General features: G+C 38.9%; 1 protein-coding gene across 2 annotated transcripts in view; it reads left to right on the forward strand.

Moving 5' to 3' along the window:
* Nucleotides 1-958: 958 nt before the first annotated feature.
* Nucleotides 959-19,440, forward strand: part of LOC119730157 (signal peptide peptidase-like 3) — a 61,190-nt gene continuing 42,708 nt past the window's right edge. For both annotated transcript variants that reach the window (XM_038202938.1, XM_038202939.1), the window contains exons 1-2: nucleotides 959-1,406; nucleotides 11,939-12,016. In XM_038202938.1, the coding sequence (XP_038058866.1) occupies nucleotides 1,384-1,406; nucleotides 11,939-12,016 (101 nt within the window). In that variant the 5' untranslated portion in view covers nucleotides 959-1,383. The remainder of the gene's footprint in view (nucleotides 1,407-11,938; nucleotides 12,017-19,440) is intronic.

Raw genomic sequence — 19,440 nt, forward strand, 5'->3', positions numbered from 1 at the left:
GGGTGTGTTTTCCGCAGGAACTAGATTTCGGGTAGATATTGATTATAGAGTGCAATGCAATTAGATACCATTTACCTCCGATCTCCCTCGTTGGGGAACTTACTTTGCTTCTAATTTCCCATTTAGTGAATTCATTCAGCCACAAATTCCAGTTTTAATCATGGAAAACATTTCCAATTCTGAAATGTTCAATATCAGGCTCGATCTAATTCCTGCCATATATGATTTAGAATTTCGGAGCATTTACTTCAGTGGCTGTTCTTGTTAAGGGGTCCACTCATAAGTCCGACGCCTCCTATAGGTCCGACGCCTCATAAGTCCGAAATTTCGGACTCGGTATGAGGCGTCGGACTTATGGCATAAAATTTATTTATTCCGCCTCGTACTAGGTCCGACGCCGCATAAGTCTGAAAAAGCGTTTATCCATTGTCGGACTTATGAGGCGTCGGACCTATGAGGCGTTGGACTTATGATACAGCCCCCTTGTTAAGCATGTTTTCTTAGTTGAGACAACTAGGTCTTTGGAAATCTGTGGATGTTAATTACCAAAAGTGCCTAAATGGACAGAATTTAGCCTATCGCACTTTGGCACCTCATGTCATTTGCAATCAAATCGAACTAAAAATGTACTAGAAAATCACTTGGAGGGGTGAACAGTTTCAGGTTTAAGCATTTCAAGGGTCGATTTTTGTGTTTGTCAGTGCCACAATATTAACAACTGAAAGCGATCTTATGGAAGCGATTGAATTTGCGTTCCCATCAGCCAGCATTTTCAAGGTGTGCAAAAATGATGAAGATCAAATTGTGTAGTGAGCCCTCTCTTGATATTTATGCCCTTTAATTGACTGGCTCTCGACAAAGGTCTCGTCGGCGGAAACGAAGAATGGCCGAGTACCAGCATAAAAATAATAACACACGAATCACTGGTTCCCTCCCCTTATCGCAAAAAGACATGGGACTTCGACGAGGGACCAGTACGTAATTATGCACTGTGCAAGGTCAACTAAACTTCCATTGCACGATCGACAATGTTTGGAGATTTAAGTTAATAAAAACAACACCTTTTACCTTAATTTTAGGCACAAAGACTCTTCGATGTTGTTGAGAATTCATCCGACGGCTGCCCATTGGGGTTCAGGGGACTGTTTGGCACGTATAAACAGGATCATTTCATCATGAATTGTGGAATTTGAGGTGATTTTTGTGGAGCGATTTTCCCGGGGTGCGCTTTCATTTTGCGGTCCCGATTGCGCGTATGGTCGGGTATGTTTGTGTACATAAACTTGACTTGCAGCTGGACGGTGTTATGATCACCATTTTGAGAGTTTTCTGTGAATAAGGAATACAGTTTTTGTGAGGGAAAAGGCTGATACCATTGCCAAGATGGCATCGGAGTCCTATGATTGGTGAGTTAATTTTTGTTTTAACAGAACAAAGTGTTTATTTAGCCTTGAAATTGAACTGGTCCTCCTTTTTTTCCATTCGCAGTGGCTATTGTTACGGCAGCCGTAACGCATTTCCCATTTTCTATCGTTACGGTAGACTGCAACTTTTATAAAAACATGACAAGAAAATATAAAATTAGAAGGAAAAAAGTGAATTTGGACGTTATGAAATTCGGACTTTATTTCCCTTTTAAAAAAAATCCTCCAAAGCCTCGGGTTAGAAAAGGAAAAAAATTCGAGTGCAAAACTGAGATTCGAACCCGCAACCTCGCGGTGCAAAATCCTACCCTTTATCGCCTGAGCTGTCGCACTGCTCGCTAAAACGTGTGGAAACAAATAATTATATACCTGCGTGCGTATCAAAAAAGTATCGTAGAGGGCGCTAAACAACGACTGCCGTAATGATAGCCACTTCGTTTTCCATTCTCAATATATAATTGGGCAGATCGTATAGCATCCTCATATTCATAATCCGTTTTGCAGATACCGCCATCTTTGAAATTTTAGGAGGCACCACAATGAAAATACGTCCCATCATGCAACTGTAGCTAAAATTTTAAGATGGCGGTATCTGTTAAACAGCTAGTTAGGGCCTATGCGGTTATATTGAATAGGCCTACACCATATTAAATAACCATTTCTTGTCGAGCCAAACACGTGGCAGACTAGTGCTGCTGGATAGCGCATCTAGTCTGCCTTGCAAGCAACACCGCTCAAAGTCTTCGAGTCCCAGTTTGACCGATGTTTTTGAAAGTTTCTTTTTTGTGTCCCAAAAAAATATGAATTGTCTTCTTTTATTGTTTTAAAGGAGGATTTTTTTTCAGCAGGCGCCAGCATCTACCCCTAGATATGGGGCTACCGCATGAATCCAAGGCAGGGGCAAGCATGTTTGATTTGCAGGCAGGAGTCAAAACTGTTGTACAGTTTGCCCCTTAACTCCATCTGGCATATCCAGTCCTAAAATGCGTCAATCTGCGTCAACGGTTGTCAACCCAGCGTCAACAAATTTTGTAGAAGTTTTGGGAAATCAAAAACAGCTTTATATAGTAGAAATGGCAACAAAAAACACCTTCAGAATATAAATTAAAAGTAAAAACTATTTCAGAAGTTGTTTTTTTTTTCAGTGTGAAACGTACACCGACTCTGTCGAGTTTGTGTTGGCCGCCATTTTGTTTACCTGAAGCTAGCCGAACTACGCATGCGTGAAGTGTACAGAGCCATACTGCGCATGCGTGAAGTGTACAGCGCCATCCAAACAAGTTGGCGGCTAACACTAATCGACAAACTCGTCGTACATTTCACGTTCAAAAAAGAAGTTTTTAAAATAATTTAACTTTAATTGATATGCAGAAGATGTTCTTTATTGCTTTTTCTACCATATCTGTAATTGGCGTTTTTTTTCTGCTGTTGGATGTGGATAATAAAAAATAATAATATAAAGCTACTTTTAATGTTCAAAAGCATGTACAAAATTTGTTGATGCTTGTTGACGACCGTTGATGCTTGTTGACACATTTTAGCTAACCCCAACCCCCACAGGGTATTCTCTAGGCACCCTGCCAAATGCAACAGAATGCAGTGCCAGCCTTGGTACATGTACCAAGTACCTACCCTGCCAAATGCAACGGAATGCATGGGTGGAATGCATCAGATCAGGACACTGCCAAATGCAACAATTTGCAACAACTTTTTACCACTGGTGCATTCTGTGCAACCCCCACGGGGTATTCTCTAGGCACCCTGCTAAATGCAACAGAATGCAGTGCCAGCCTTGGTACATGTACCAAGTACCTACCCTGCCAAATGCAACGGAATGCAGGCATGGAATGCATCAGATCAGGACTCTGCTAAATGCAACAACTTGCAACAACTTTCTACCACTGGTGCATTCTGTGGCATTTAGCAGGGTTAGGGTTAGTAGGACCCGGCATATCTGGTACTTATTGACGTACTCTTGTATATTGTGCTGTTGAATGGGTAGAATTAGTCCCGATCCAGTGTCAATGAAGTGTAACGCAAGAGTGGATCAAGTGCGTGTCAGGGATGCATGACGTCCTGTGGCGTTTGCTTATTGGTCAGTTTAACATGGACAATGTGCCACGGCTAAATAAAGAAAATGATAAAATTACTTACTGAAAATTCATAAAATGGCACCAGTATTGTCTTCAAAAAAGTAAAAACATCTCCACGTCATCCGATTTCAAAAATTCAAAAAGTTTTTGATTTCTGAAAGCCAGCCTGAAACCTTGAAAGTAAATCTTGGTTCAGTAAGAGCCAAAAAAAATTCACTTAAAGAACCTAGTTATAATAGTGGAAAAAAAATAACTTGTGTGGCTGAGTTTGTATTAATGAGTCGACTGTACAGCATGTACAGTGCTATTAACAGCATTGAATTGATGGCGGGCAATTGTTATTTCAAGAGTAGAATTCAGTTTACTTAAAAATTGCAGGAGTGTATCCGTTTCCAGCTTCACACTTTTCATCTTTTGATCAGTGACTACAAAGAATTTAAACAATTATAAATCCATGTACATGTAGTGCTGATCTAGCTAAGTTGTTTCTATCCCCCCCCCCCTTTTAAATGACTCATGTACGCATCTGGCCACATTTAAAAGGGAATACACATGTACATGTAACTGCAATATGGATATTCCATACTATCTTTGTTTTCAGTATTTACCGAATTTTAACAACATCATGAGGTACAATACAATTTACAACTGGTTTGTACTGGTCTGTGAACATGTGACTCACAAAATAGAAGCATCCTTTGTACATCTCCCAAACAAAGAGTTGTAGAACCTTGCAAACCACAGACACACACCATATGGCCAGGCCTGCTTGCACTAGTGACCACAAGGATTTGTTTGGTTTGTTGATTGCTCATGCGTGACCATTGAACAATGAATTTCCCCACAGTTCTCAATCCCACACACAATGAAATTCGGGAATATGTAGACATGTATGTGTACCGGTACATGCGCATCTGCTGTTCAGCTTGTGCCATTGTTCGCAATTGTTGTGTTTCCTCAGTGCGTAACTTCAGTGTGCACGTTCTGCCATTGCCACAATTATGTATGCTATTTTATTTTGGGTTTAGCGGAAGGACATTCGGAAAACATGGGACTTCCCATTGAATATCCCATGTAAAAATCATGTACGCGTACAATGTAACACGCACAACTTTTAACTCAGTTTTTGACACTGATTTTGTGTGTTTAGCATATATACCCGGTACGGGTAGAAACCTTATTCATGATTGTCTTTGTATTGTCAGACATCTTGAAGGGTATTCTTTGTTGTTTTAATTCAAAAACAGTGGATGCACACTGTTGTATTATATAGACCAGTCTGAGCATGCCATCTCAGTAAACACACTACTGGTAGGCCCCCTTCAATGGCAAAAGCAGTGCGCCAGCTATTTTTAAGATAATACATGTACATTGTGGGACGCTTGCATTTCGCTTTTACCAGTGAAGGGGCGTCCATAAATACACAGATAATAAAACAAATAATAGTTCAGCTTCTGGTTACCTTTCCTACATGTACCCTATTTTGACGTCTCCTACCCTAATTTCTTTTGGGGAAAAATGAGGAAAAACCCTGAAAATCATCAATTACTACCGGTACCTTACCCTTGACTACACACAGACACCTCCATATGATCGTACCCAAACAAATTTGCCAACCCCCCCCCCCAAAAAAAATTTCCTACCTATTTTTGTACCTACATGTACCCTGTTTTCAAATGTCTGTAATCGGAAGCAGAAGTCTATTATTTTTTTTTTTTGGCCTAGGGTGCGCTAATTCATCTGCATGTAAAGCACTTTTTGACGAGGAACTTGAAGCCATTTTTGATTGTGTTCTCTGAATAGAAAAAATTGTGAACAGTTGATTAGGATGGTGCCAGACTATTTTATGATGGGAGTGCGTTCCAAGCCTCACTTTAATTTTTTTTTTTTGATGTGGATTAAACAGTAGAATATGTTTAATTAATCACAACTTTTTAATTATTCATTAGAGCAGGCTGGGATTACTTGGTAATGAACTTTAATTTAGCGCTTTTGTATCTACTCGCAAGTTCCAAAACAAAGAGTTTCTCACGTTCAATTTAACTAATATGGCCGACTTGTGAATAAAGCCTATAGCCGCCAACTTGAAGGGAGTTGTCTTTTTTTTTGTGTACAGAAACAGTGAAGGTGCATTGATACGCGGATACCATTAGGCCACCATGACCATGCCACAATATGCCTCAATACACTGTGCTTTGTAGAAAAACAAATGGGTTCCGTGCTCTTTTGTTTAAAGGGAATGTACATCATTTGCTTTTGCTGCAATTTTCAGAAAAAAATGGATTTGGAGGATTAGAATGTTATAGCAAATATTGTTAAACTGACTTGCTTCACGTTTTGGGTTCGGAGATGCTGGGAAATTGAAGAAAACCAACCATGTTCTTGTAGTCTGGTTGCCTGACCCCACTTAAGATGAAACGGAGCAATGTATAGACTTCGGGGAATTGTAAGGTCAGGGAATCAGTCTAGCAGGCTTGTACCCCTTCACGTGTGTAATCAATTGTAAAGAAAATGAGGAATATCTAGATGTGAAAAATTGGGAGCATTTAAAAAAAAAAGCCAGTTTTCTCCAATGCTGGTCGGCTGACCAGCGTTGGAAAAATACAAGTTTTCTTGAAAATGTCAGCACACCAGGAGCCACGATTTTACAGGATACTTTAGACTATCATTCCCCAACAATCCAGTAACATATTTCGTGATAATTTTATCATTTTGTTTTTTGATGTTTGCAAATGTTGTATCTTCCCTTTAAACTACCTATCACATGAAAGCGTTGCCCTTATGATGTCTTGGATGTGTCTACAGTGCCTTAGGGCTTGTACATGTACATGAGTTAGGGATAATGGCATCACCTTCCTGTGCCGTAAGTCATCATTATGGAGTGCAGGCTCATTTCCTGTGCCATTATTCCCCCTCATAATGAATGCGTTGTTGGGAACATTACCAGGGAAGGAAGGATTTCTATTGAGGGATTGGATGGTATGACGAATTACATGTAAGCATGGCATTGTTTGCATTCTGCATCCCAAGCGTACACAATACAAATATTATCATTGATAATGACCAGCTACGAAAAGAGCATTATGTAACCATTTTCCATAAATTGAGAGTAAGGTCACATAATGCAATTACACTTAAGACTTAAAGGGAATGTACATCATTGGCTTTTGCTGTAATTTTCAGAAATGAACTATTTTGGGGGTTAGTATAATAGATCAAATATTGTTACACTGACATGTTTGAAGTTTTGTGTTCGAAAATGCTGGAAAAACCAAGAAAAACAAAAATGTTCAATTTGTCTGGTTCCTCGACTCCACTGAAGATGAAATGGATCAATTGGAAATTTATACAAAAATACCATTTTTCTTGGAAATGACTTCACACCAGATGCCATAATTTTACAGGATGTTTTAGACTGTCATTTACCAACAACATCCTAGTAAGGTATTTTGTAAAAATTTGATAGTTTTGTTTTTCGATGTTTGCAAATGTTGTATATTCCGTTTAAAGGTGATGCAACATTTGCAAACATCAAAAAACAAAAGTGCTAAATTATTAAGAAATGCCTTACTTGACTGTAAGTGAATAATAGCCTCTAGCATCCTGTTAAATAACTAATTTCACAAAAATTCCACTTTTCTTGGAAATGACAGCACACCAGGTGCCACGATTTCACAGGATGCTTCAGACTTTTATTCACTTACAGTCAACTTGGGCCAAAAAAAAGTATAGTTCTGCTTCCGATTACATGGGATTTGAAAATAGGGTAGGTACATGTACATTGTAGGTAGGGAAATAATTTTTTTTGGCCAATTTTGTGTGTGTATGATCATATGGAGGCGTCTGCGTGTAGTCAAGGGTATAAGGTAGAAATTGATGGTTTTGGGTGTTTTTCTCTCATTTTTCCCATAAAAAAATAGGGTAGGGGCTGTCAGAATAGGGTAGGTAGGGAAACCAGAAGCAGAACTTCAGTATTATTTTTATTTTGGCCTTAGAATGTACGGTATGTAAGTTATTTCATAATAATTTGGTAGTTTTGGTTTTTGATGTTTGCAAGTGATGTAAAGTACATTGTACCTTTAATCAATTACATATTTTGATTTTGTACCGGGATCTGTCCCTACTTTCCAGTTGATTGAGCAGATCAAATTTCCATGAATACAATCTGCTAGTGGCAACCATATCAATTAATATTGTTTGATTATGCCTATCATAAACTGCCTTTATTACTTTTCAGTTAGATAAGATTGCGTGGACTGGTAGAGACGGGTTCTGTTGATAAAATGAATTTCATTAACAAGCATTGAAATTGCTGCATGGGTTGTTGCTGAATTGGTTTTGGGGCGCTTTTGAATGAAACAAAATTAATAAAAACTGGTAGATGGAAAATTGGCTTATTTATTACAATGTTCCCACGGTCATGGAAAAATCATCAAAAGTCCTGGAAAAAAGTTGTCCTGCAAAGTCATGGAAAAGTCATGGATAATTGGAAAAAATACAGTAAGGGTTAATTTTGATGGGCCGCTTTATAGGGAAGATGTATACAACATTTGCAAACATCAAAAATGGATTGTTAGGGAATGACATTCTAAAGCACCCTGTAAAATCGTGGCTCCTGGTGTGCTGACTTTTTCAAGAAAACTGATATTTTTCCAACACTGGTCGGCCGACAAAAACTGCTCTTAATTTTTCATAATTACATGTAGTTTTCCCGTATTTTCTTTGCAATTGATTACACACCTGTGAAGGGGTACAGTACAAGCCTGCCGGACTGATTCTCTGACCTTACAATTCCCCAAAGTCGACAAACTGCTCTGTTTCATCTTAAGTGGGGTCAGGGAATCAGACTACAACAACATGATGTTTTTCTTGTTTTTTCCAGCATCTTTAAGCACAAAACGTGAAACAAGTCAGTTTAACAATATTTGCTATAACATTCTAATCCCCCAAATCCACTTACATGTAGGCCTACTACTGACAATTGCAGCAAGAGCAAATGATGTACATGTACATTCCCTTTAAGGATGGCTGTAAGGGGAGGAGGAGGCCATTATTTATTACAACTTGTTTTCAAAAGCTAACAAATGGTTAGCCTAACATCAGCGGTTCATCAGTATCATAATACCAATCAACTTTTCTCTGCAAAATGGCGTAAATGTCATGGTAATTGACATTTTAGTCCTGAAAAGTCCTGGAATTTGGTTTTCAGATATCTGTGGGAACCCTGTTATTATTGACCAGTTTTGTTATATTTATTTTTTGAAATGAGGTTCCCAGCAAGCAAGCCCCCCCCCCCCTCCCCATAACAACAAAAAAGTGCACAGAGTTAGGGATAACATTGAAGTTGTGATGTGCAGTTCTTAAATCAAATGCATAATTTGGGGAAAAAATTGACACCATATTCTTTTACCATTAAGATTGAATTTTACCGTCCTCTCTGGAAGTCAACTGCGGAAGCCCCTAAGTTCAACCATGAAGACTAATTGCAGTTACCGGTTGGACTTTCAGGATGTTCACTCCATGGAAGTCACAGTTCATGCAAACTGGGACACCCGGTTGGACTGCTCCAGTTTGACGTGGAGTTTCACATTCAGAACTCGCTTATTTTGATACACAGTTCACATTTTACACACATGCAGATTAAATCAAAACATATTTCACAACTTGATAAGATGTACCTAGACTCTATTTTTCCAGACTGAGTTCATCTGATCTGAAATGGAGCAAATACTGCAGACCTTTTTCTTCCTGTGTGTATTTGCACAGCAGTGGCGGCGCCAGACTCTAAATTTTTGGGGGGTGGGGAGCAATTGGAGGGCATGGAAATATTTTGGGAGGGGGTAGTCAAAATAAAATCGGATGATATCCAAAATCTAAGGGGAAAGTAAGGAAGAGCCCAATAAATAAATGGCAACTTAAAGCCTGTGTACGCGCGTGTGCCATTGTCAATGGTCCGGAAATAAGCCCACTATAGAGCAACTTAGAAGTGTATCAATCTGCAGAATGTATAACATGTACAATGTACAAAGACACTGGCTGCACACTATCTACGGCTGTGTTAATGCATGTGTGGCGTGTTTTGTCTACCAAAGTACCAATGTTTATAATGCTTTCATTGGTTTAAAATGTGTCCACAAAACCGATGATTCACTGTCATTCTCCAACTTGTTATGAATCTTAACAGCGAAGAAAATAAACATAATTACTATATTTGTAGATAAAGCGTTGAGGGAAACTGGGGGGGGGGGGGGGGGAGGAAACAACAAGGAAATGCCCTCCCCATGCCCCCCCCCCCCCCCCCCCCAGTGCCGGAACTGTTGCACAGTGAATCAGCAATTAACAACAATAATACTGCATGTGTCTATATAGACCTATAGAAATCTGTAGGGAAAAACCAATAGAACCTTGAACTTCCTTTCTGCAATGACCGATGTGTACATGTACGTACATGTAGTATGAGCTGCAACACAATTCTGTTGAACTAGATACATGTACATGTATGTGGTTCAGGATGCCATTCCCGTACCCAGCTGTTCTGTGGTTTTTAAGTAATGTTGTTTTTGTCTCAGCTTGTACAAATATCCACGCTCTTAAAACGCAGGAAAAAATTTAACAAAAAAAAGGAAGTGGTTTTTAAGCAATTTTTTTTGTCTCGGCTCGAAAAAAAAAAATGCTCTCGAAAATTGAAAATAAAAATTGAACAAATAAAAATGAAATGTTTAATTAATTAAAAAAAATATTGAACAGTGTAATGGATGTGTTCAGTGTTATTACGATATTTTTGGTTTTGTACATGTACCAGTACATTTGTAAGAACGTAAAGCCCATTTCTTAAATAACTTATTAAAGAGAAAATATTTTGCAATCAAAAATAGAGATCCTTAAGAAAAAGCTTGTGTAGGACTTTAAAACCTTGTCACTGGGACATATGATACAGTCTTGTATTTGATGTTGGGATTTAGTCAATGCTCCAAGGGAATTTAGTTTGGTTTGAAGTTGTATTAGTCACCTAGTGGCTAGGGGCACTAGGGGTACCCGGGTACCCAACCGCTGATGTCAGGAACCGTTTCCAGATTACGGGATCAGGTACCTGTAACCAACTTTACAAATTACTTAGTAGCTGTTTAGACAATGAACAAGAAAGGCTTTAAACGCCATTTGTGGGAATTTTCAAAATGAAAACCAGACTTCATGGGAAACCAAAACAGATTTCACGTTTATGTGCATTTTGCATTTTTTAAAGAGCGACAAATGACGCTTGTGAATATTGCAGTTTACACTGTAAAGCCATAAAGCTCTTATGACAACTTCCAGAATTGGAATTGTGGGGTTTGGTTTCTTTCACGGGTACCCGTGTTTTACTTCAAAAGGGTACCCGGTTCCTGCGCAAACCGTAAATACTCACCTGGCCAGAGACCATTATTTGGTTATCAGACCTCAGAGCACTATTACTTTTCTGACATGTCTTGAGAGTGCATGCATAATTCAATAGCTCACCCATGGATGTCAATGTAAGATTTTGCTTACTGGTGCACCGTTATTGCCTGTGCTGGGATTTGGGGTGCATAATCTAATAGTTCTTTGTAGAAAGACAGTGCAAGATGTTGGAGGTGTGTGCAAGTATGCATTAAATATAGGTCACCTCCTCACAGCTGATTGTTGAGGAGCTAACTGAAAAAAAAAAATCAAATTTCAGCATCCAGCATCTAATATGATAGCAGTTTTTATTAGCATGGTGTTTTTGTTCTCCAAATTGTGAATGTACATTTGTACATGTACAAAGTATGCTCTTTCTTGCAAATAACAAGAGAAAACAGCTGACGTAAAAGAATAAAATAAACAACAGAAATTTCACAGCGGATTTTATAGAATGTGTGTATGTACATGTAGCTGTTATAAGTTTTGCCTGAACAAGAGACAAACTTGATGTGATGATGGACATGAAGTTTGTTTCTTTGTTTCAGTTTTGAGAGTTTGAAGGGAAAGTTCTCTTTGACGCTGGTTTAAAACCAGCCTGCTATCGGAACAGTCACAGACAGTCGAAATATCAATCCTCCTCATATGCCATGCCTTTTACACCTAGGCTAGTCACCAACAGTCGAAACACATTTCATGCAAGCACTACATGTATATGACTAGTCAAATTCAGTCAACAGACAAAAGCAGATAAGTGGTACATGTAGGCACAGCTGGCTTATCAATCACCTACAGTCAAAGCATAGCTGTATCAAGTTACAGTCACAGCCAGTCAATCCTACTTTACGTGCCGGTAGGTTGGGAGATCTCAACTGTTAAAAACAGTCACTTTACTGAGTTTGACTGAAAGGACAACTTGGCACAGAATGTACCGTTATGTTTGCATCTAGGAGGGTGCATTAATTTGTTGAGATTTATTGAGTTTCCCTTTTTTTTTCCACACAGGGCTTACTCAATGGTGGACTCTTCCCGAGTGTCAACGTTTGTCATTTCCATCTTGCTCATTGTCTATGGGAGCTTCAGGTAAGCACTGTGTCCTGTAGGTTTGATTGCCCTTATGCACACCCGCTAGAGGGCGCCACAGATGTTTTAGGCTCTTGTGAAACTGTATGGCTGGCAGTTCATTTAGTGTGATTTGGAAGATTTAGGAGATGTTGGTTACATCTCTTGCATCTGGGCTGAAACTCATTTGAAACTCGGTCTGAAATTGGCCCCATGTCTTGACCTCGATGACCTTTGAAAATAAAAAATATTAAGTATTTCTGTTGTCAAGTCAAAGACCTAAAAAACGAGAGTTGGCTGCATTCTTTGGGAGACAGACGACTAAGGTTCTTAGTTCAACCCTGGACAGACCTCAAAAGCAAGGAAAGTTCACTGAATAAAAAGTGGGTCAAGCTTTGCCCTGTATTCATCAACTACAGGTGCTGTAGTGTGATAATGCCCAGAGGTAAACTGCGGTTTGCAAACTAATCCCACAAGGGCTGCGAACATAATTTACAGAGGGCCTATAGCCGGTACAAATTGGAAGAAATGCAAAATTGACTGAGCCAGGGATCAAAAAAAAGAATTTGAAACTTGATTTTTTTTTGGGGGGGGGTGTAACATTACACTTTTATTAGAGAGTAACAGAAGAAAAAAGGATTTTTCAGAAAGAAAATTTTGCACACGCTGAAAAATGAAGCATGGCCAAAGGCGTCAGAGTTGGCTAGAACGACAGGTGTTGGGTCCTCTGTGTGCTTTGTTGAATAAGGTGGCACTTTGTCCAGTAGTTAACTGTATGCGCACTGTGAGCTGATGTCTTGGCTCCAAACAATATTGTAGATCTCGAGTCCAGGACTTGAACTCGAGTCTGTATCTAGACCTCGCGTCACAATTTAGGTAACTTGGACTTGATTTGAATTCAGCAAAAGACTCGGACTCGGACTTTGACTCAGACTTTGACTCGGACTTGGACTCGGACTTTGACTCAGACTTGGACTCGGACTTTGACTCAGACTTGGACTCGGACTTGGACTCGGACTCGACCATCATGACTCGGACTTGACGCTAATGAATCGTGTGTATAACTTGAGACTCGGGTCAGACTTGACTCGGGTGACTCGAGACTCGGACTTGGACACTCAAATAACTCGACTACAACGATGGCCCAAAATGGTGCATGCTGGAGATGGCCAGTGAATATCTTGGCTGGTTAATTTGGCTTTGTTTTATTTCCATCTAATTCAGCCTTTTTCGTAAGTTGGGTAGAATGCATTGTCCTGATGCCTTTTGTTAGCATTTAAACCTTGATTTTTGAAGAAAAAATCATAACTTCGGATTTATCGAAAAGTGTTTTAAGTTTGTTAAAAATTGGTTTGTAAATTCACAATTCCCCATAGACTTTGTAGACATTCTTCACTTGTGTGTACTGACAAAGCACTGCTACTGATATTTTGTTATTGAATAAGACTTGAAACTTTGTAAGGTCAAGGATGAGTTATTGTACTCAAGGAATTTTTTTTAAAAAATAATGAAGGTTAATTATTGACTGTAGGGTTCTTGGATCCTGTTCAGGTACCAATTTGATGGAAAGAGCCACTTCAAAGTCTTTGTAAATGGGTTGGAGGGGATTCCACAAACGTTAATGTAATACAACCTTACCTTGAGAGAAACTGAGGAAGTGCAATATCCTTGTAAGAAGTATTAAATTTCCTTGGGGTCAAAACATCAATACACCAGGCTGCCCTTGTAAGTTTTCTGAGAGCTACTGTGAGACCAAGGTTGTTATGCAAGGTTAATGACGGAGGTTAGTAATCATGGGCAGTACACGGTGGGAGGTTGTAGCCTCGATTTCTGCTACAGCTTACAGTTTGAAGTGAGCAGTCGCTCTGGAATTTCCTGGAGAGACAGGATTAATGTCTGTTGCCGGATTCACAAGAGATGCTACACTGCGCTGCTGAGTGGAGTGGGTTTCAAGGGCTGCACATATACATGTATCTGCTTCATGTACATGATGTACATGTATGTGTAGTGTTTGCACAGCATGTTACAACATATATATTAACCCCTGGCTCATCTGGACTGCAAGGCATTCCTTAAGACATTTCAGTGTGCTCCCCGGGGAGTATTCAGCTTGATTTTTGTGAAAAGAGCCAATTCAAATGTAACATTCTCTGCACTGTCAGATGCTTTGTACCCAGGTATTACTGGGTTGGGGAATTTGGGGCAAATATTTGAGTAACAATTTAATCTTGTACCTAAGAACACATGCCTAGCTGCATCTGAAGATTGTGCACTGAATTTGCAGTCTTCGAAATTATCAACAATCTTAAATTTGACATGTAAAATTGTAAAGGCTTGAACCGCTTGAACTTCAAATGTATCTTAGAAACTTTTCGCATAAATTACTCTGTACATCCACATTGTGAGCTAAATTATAAAAATAAAAATTCACTTAATAAAAAGAGTCACAAAATGAGCTGCCCGATAATCACGGCAACTATTGTTGTGAAATAAATTTATTATCAAATGCACTATCGAGTTCAATTATATCTATTCACAGCTCTGGAGAATCTAAACCTGATGATTTCCTTTGTCATTATGTTTTTTGTAAAACGTTGAACTTACAGTTTATGTGTAATCTTTCTTGATATTACCGATTCATACTGCAAATACATGCACATGAACACATTTGGTTTCATCTGTGCCGTGAAATGTGGCCGTCCCAGTTGTATCCAAGAAATGACTGTTTTAGTGTTATTTTTCTCGCTATAACTGGTCCAGATTGCAAATAAATGAATAATAGTTTGCACAAGAATTTACAAATAACGGTGTGCGCTCAGCTGCGCCCGTGAAATCTGGCCGTCCCGGTTTTAATGAGCAGCGCGACCAGCGTGGGCCTTCATGCGTGGGCCTTAAGGTTTCTGTACTCGGTGATGCACATCTCAACATGCAAAGTTCTATGGAGGTCACATCACTGGACCATGCATTCTGCATAGTAAATTAGCAGTCATATGTTTATGGGAGAATTTATACAAGTTGCACCATTACAAGTAAAGTGCATTCAATGTATGTGACAAGTCAATAAAAATAAAAGGTTACACCACTGTGCAGTGTACTACATGTAGCACTGGTACATTTCTACATATGGCATGGATTATGTACTTTTTGGAATAAAGTGAAATAAAAATTTTAATGCAGACTTGCAGAGTGTATTTTTTAAGCTAATACCGGTAGGTTGCACTGTAGTGTTACCGGTACATTGTATTTATAATGGGAGTCAACTTAAACAATTTTTTTAGCTTGATTGCTTTTGAAACGATTTGAGTGCTTTTCGAAATTAAAGATGTACCGATATTATCTACCAGTATATTGTAGACATGTGTGATTTTTAGATAAATGTACCGGTGTCATATGAAAATCAAACTCGTATGAAAATCTGACTCTTTTTCCCTTTTATTGGTTAAACCCTCTCACGTGACCGGTCCCCCTCCTAATTATCTATGCATGAGCATGCGCAATACCACCAAAGAGTCCGTATTTCATAAAACCTAAATTCATGCTACACCGGTACACATTGAGTTTTACATCATGGACAAATTTCAGCATAAAAAACTTCAAATCTTGCAATTTCTACTTACTTTTGTAAAAGCAAAGCATTAAGATACTCTTGGGGTTTTGTTGATGCATTAACTTAAAAATTCTATTCTTTTTTTTTTGTCTTCTGAAAAACTCAGGACGCCTCTTGAGAATGCGTCTGAAGGTTCAGGATCTAACCAATTTATACCTGTTTATTTCCAATCAATTGGAAATCTAGGTTATCGTGCTCTATTTACAATGTAATTTAGGAACTTCAGTCGTCATTTCACGCAGTGTGTGGGAAGAAAGGATGAATATTTGATGTGTACTCTTGCAGAGTGTGCACGCACACAGAGAGTGCACCTCTACTAAACACGCACACATACATTTTGTACATGTACACTATGCTCAAGTTACGGCCATCTTGGTATAATCTAACAGTCCCTTGTGACTAAATCTCTGCTTTTTCAGTGGCTTTATGCTGCAAAAGGCAATCTACATGTATCCGTTTACAATTGAAGATAATCATACGGTAGATGATACTCATTTGTAGTAATTGTACAGATGTAGATTATATGGCTACAGGTTGCATTGTATTAATTTTAGTTATTTTGTATTTTTTTTATTATATTGATTTAATTAATTAATCTACTGGTATCTATATATGTATTTATTAAATAAGTATTCTTTTCTTCTGACTGGATTGGTCTTCTGACTTTTTAATTGCCACTTGTGCGATATCTACTCCCACACTGATAAATTAAAATACCAGATTTTAGTTTGGAAAAATATGGCATTATTACACAGTCACAGAAAAATTAGCAAAAAAAATGAAATAATTTTGAAAATGTTTCCGCCAGCAGAATGTGAAATGGTTTTTTCATGGCAACTGATATTCATACATAAGCAGTGTGTTAAACATGCACAAATTATGTAATATATTGCCAATTTCGACCGGTACATAAATATATGAAAATATCAACAAATGGTCAATTTCAACCAATATTCATAAATACCTAAGACAGTTTACGCATTCCTATTGGTCGAGAGCCCGTCACGTGGCCGGTCTTAAACGGATGATAAAGACATGGCTAGCTGGTCTTAAACACTTTTCCAGTGTCACAATAAAATGTGGACTCCTAAAAATCCAGTGCCTCTTATCGTTTCATTGGTTGAACGTTCACAATCCTCACGTACAATGTAGGCATGCGCAACACTACCAGGGAGTCAGAATTTTATAGTTCTAAATTCAAAACGCAACGCGCCAGGTGCGTTCTGCACGACATCGCGCAGAACATGATACGCGCGCGTCAATCTCCATAAAAGGGTTGTTTACATCTTACTCGCCAGCTGAACACTCCATTATTTTGCAAGAGGGATGTTTCCTAAACCGCCATAAAGTAATCCCCCAATTTGGCACATGTATTACACCTTATGGTTTTGTAATTTATCCAAAAAGAATGAATTCAGTTAAGTAACTCATTCCAAAACAATGTTCTTTTTATTTGTTTAATTTAATTAAGCACAGAAATCCCTAGAAAGTCAGCAACGACAGTTTCATCTCAGGAGACATCGAAAGGTCATCCGAAAGGGATCTTTGGTTTGATTAGACGTAGACATTGGCCAGTAACCTCCCAGATGTCAACAGGGCTGTAGCGTCAGCTTATTGAAATAAAAAAAAAAAAACTCCCCTGATTGAAATGCAAGTCCTTGCAATACTGCCTGCGAGGCCTGCATCCACACAATGAGTGACATTCACTGAAGCAATTTTATTTGCGAAGATGTGTGGCTAGTCTTACAGGCTACAGTGTATAAAGTAGATTTATCATGTCAGTCATGCCGGTCTACAGACACAATGGGCAGACGTCACCCTTTGTGAAATGGCTCAACGTTTAAACGTTTAATCAGTTCTTAAAGCATTTGCTAAACGTGTACAAAATTAAACGCAAAGTCACATCCTTCGATTGCGTGGAACTGTGTCTGACTTGAATGGTTAAACTCAAAATTGTTCAACTTATTTCCGAAAATACAACTGACAGGCCTGTCGTTTCGTATTTAACTTTGAATAGAAATGGTAATGTGCCTAACACACTGTGAAATATTTCTGTCCAGAATGCTTTCTTCTTTTGTAGAAAATAGTGAATGTACTGGTACATGTGTGAGTCTCCACACTCCTTTGGGATTCATGGTTGTTTACATGACACTTGTTTTGCTCAGCTTGCTCGCATATCTCTCCTGAGGCTAGGGATGCTCTCCAGTTTTTCACTTGTAAAAAGTACCTTCAGGTAACAGTATAGCCATGCAAGCGCAGCTGCATGCAGATTACCAATTTGCCGCGCTGATATGCATTTTCTGTTCCTTGTGGTATTCCATACCGTACTTCATTTTATCATGCATCCATGTACGTGTAGGTACATACATGTACACTGTATTTTGTCATTCACCCTGTACGCGTAATTTTTTATTCCTAGGAGGGTTAGGGGCAATGTCATGAATAATTCATGTTTATCCATGAGAACGGACAATGACATCAACAGCATTGTTGTTAGTTACTCAACTAGTTACAATACATTAAAGCATTTTAAAGAACGGTTGTCGTCGAGCTACCACACAGTAGCCTAGTGGATAGCGAGATGAGCTATGGATACAAAGATCCCTGGTTCGAATCCACGTCGTCGCTGCTCATTTTCATCAGCTATTTTTCTTCTCCAAATTTATCACTGAGATAGTTTTTAATTAATTAGGGAAAATAGAACGAGAACCTAAGTCTTGCAATGATTCAAAGGAAAAACTGAATTATTCATGACATTGCCCCTAACCCTCCTAGGAAAAAAAATTACGCACCCTGTACAACGCCAGAAGTAAAAAGAAAGTACCGTTCTTGAATACATTTTAAATTGGAACATTTTAACAATGCACGCCCACGGGTACATGTAAGTTTTCCAATAAATGCATGACAACAGGAACGGTCCAACTCCACAATTTTAGCTACATTTTTTAGTCCCAGCAAGTTATTGCTGAAGTGCTTCCTTTTACATAAAAAGTTCCAAAATCCACACTCCAAAATTTCTATTTTTAGGTCAGGGGAGCTACTACTATAATTCCTGCCCAACTTTTTTGAGTTTTGCAATTGACCGAAAAGCAGTAAATCTAAAACTAAGACCCAATCCGAAACGGGGTTGTTGTCAGTGGCTACGGCCGTGGCTACAAACATCACATGAGGATCGTGATGGCGCGCGGTTGAACGTCCAATTAGCCAGGCTGTCGTACGTGGCTGGCCCGCCTGCCTTTATACCCGAGTCGATCTGGTTGAGCTACTCGAACGCACCCAATATATTATTTTGATGATGTAGATACATGTGCTTGGATATTGAGAAGTACATGTATATGATGTAGCTATGGTTCGTGTCTCATGACCAGACAGTCGGGGGTTCAAATCCAGCTGTGGACCACGTGTTGTGCCCTTGGGCAAGCCACTTCACCGCACTTGCTTTTTACCACCCATGAGTTTTGGGTACTGGCATTAGCTGGGGAGTAACCTCCATTCAACCGGCATCCCATCCAGGAGAAATAGAAGTATTCTCAGTCATTTTACACCAAGGAATCTAAAGATAAACACTGGCCTGATGAACTCTATTGCCTCAAGAAAAACTTGGACTTACTTTTAAATCAAATATAGAGTAACTGTCAGGTACTTTATTCACTATTATCTTTCCATTGCTAAATAGGCGGCAAAATCTTGACAATCATCTACTGCACTTAACCCAAAACTGTATCTCCCCGTGAAACACTTTGTTTGAATACGTCCACAACTCTGGAGGCGTAATGTCCATTTCTAGGGAAATCGCTTATAAAAAAATCTCCACCTGGGGTTAAACTCTTAAGAGACT

This window comes from Patiria miniata, unplaced genomic scaffold, assembly GCF_015706575.1.
Source record: "Patiria miniata isolate m_02_andy unplaced genomic scaffold, ASM1570657v1 HiC_scaffold_22, whole genome shotgun sequence".
Lineage (NCBI taxonomy): Eukaryota > Metazoa > Echinodermata > Asteroidea > Valvatida > Asterinidae > Patiria > Patiria miniata.